Below are 1,604 nucleotides of genomic sequence, written 5' to 3'. Positions count from 1 at the left end.
AATTTTATTTAATAGAATTAATTATCATTCTATTCAATTTAATCATCAATCTATTAATAATACTGATGATATTAATAATAATAATTTAAATGATAGTAATAGTGCTAATACCAATGATATTAATAATAATTTAAATAATAATTTAAATGATAACAATTTAAATAAGAATGAAACAAATGAAAATGTATTAAAATATATTAATGAATGGTCATATTTTGTTGAATCATTAATTCATGGTACACCATCTGGTATTGATAATTCAGTTTCTACATTTGGAGGTGTAATTAGTTTTTCACAAGGTAAAATTCAAGAATTTTTATCACCACAAATATTACCAAATATGCGTATTTTAATTGTTAATACACGTGTTGAAAGAAATACAAAATTAATTGTTCAAGGTGTTAGAGAACGTAGAGAAAATAATTTTGAATTTTATGAAAAATGTTTAAATGATATTCAAAATATTTCAGATGAATATTTAAATCAATTAAAAATTAATTCATCACATTTATTTTCAAATGAATTAAGATTAAAAATGGAAGAATTAATTGATAAAAATCATTCATTATTAAATGATATTGGAACTGGTCATCCTAAATTAGATTTAATTTGTAAAATTGCATCTAAATATAATTTACATGCTAAATTAACAGGTGCAGGTGGTGGTGGATGTGGTTTTATTTTATTAAATGATATTAATAATATTATTGATAATAATAATCAAAAAGAAGAAGAAGAAGAATTGAAACAAGATTTAACTAGAGAAGGTTTTCAATATTTCATGTCAAATCAAGTTGCTGGAATTGGTGTTCAATGTGAAAAATATTTTAAACATTAATTTATATAGAGATTACATGTGTGTTATTCATAGATTAGATTATTATTAATTATTATTATTATTAGATTATGTGATAGATGTAATACAAGTTCAAACATGTTTGAAATCAAATTTATTATTTAATAAAAAAATTATTTTGACATTCGATTACAAATAGCTACCACTACTAACATAGTACTATTTGTTGAAGAGTAGTATTGATATCATTTATCATCATCACAATATCATTGATCAATACTTTTCTATAGTACTATTACACCTACCACTCAATCTTTGTTACTGTTATATAAATATGATCAATAAGTTTTTAACTGATCATTTATTTGATCATCGGATGATGATTAATAGTCAATCATCTTTTATTATTGTATTATTATTATTATTATTATTATGTAATAATATAGTAATATCATTAAATTCACCAATTACATCATCAAATATTGATAATTATAATAATTTAATAAAACCATTATATAATCAACAAGAAGATAAATCATCACAATTAATATGTAGAATGCGTGGTACTATTCATATGCCATCTCTTCATGGTACTATATTTATTAAATATTTAAATAATAATTTAAATTCAAATAATAATAACAATGTAAATAATAATAATAATATAAATTTAAATTTAAATAATAATTTAAATATAAATATAAATGGTAGTATTATAGGATTAAATACATTAGTATATTCAAATAAAAAATTACCATTTCATGTTCATGAATTTGGTAATTTATTTGGAAATGATGGAATTCAGTTG

The 1,604-nt window shown here is 19.9% G+C and overlaps 1 protein-coding gene across 1 annotated transcript; it reads left to right on the top strand.

The window, feature by feature from the left end:
• Positions 1-96: 96 nt before the first annotated feature.
• NAEGRDRAFT_76883 (uncharacterized protein) lies at positions 97-838 on the top strand (the record flags this gene model as incomplete). The annotated part of the gene is made up of 1 exon (XM_002668160.1): positions 97-838. A coding segment is annotated over one exon (741 nt), but the record flags the coding sequence as incomplete, so codon positions are not given.
• Positions 839-1,604: the final 766 nt, after the last annotated feature.

This window comes from Naegleria gruberi (assembly GCF_000004985.1).
Source record: "Naegleria gruberi genomic scaffold NAEGRscaffold_579, whole genome shotgun sequence".
In the NCBI taxonomy this organism is placed as follows: domain Eukaryota; phylum Heterolobosea; class Eutetramitea; order Acrasida; family Naegleriidae; genus Naegleria; species Naegleria gruberi.
Note: the sequence above shows the minus strand (reverse complement) of the source record. Positions and strands in the feature narration are given on the sequence as shown.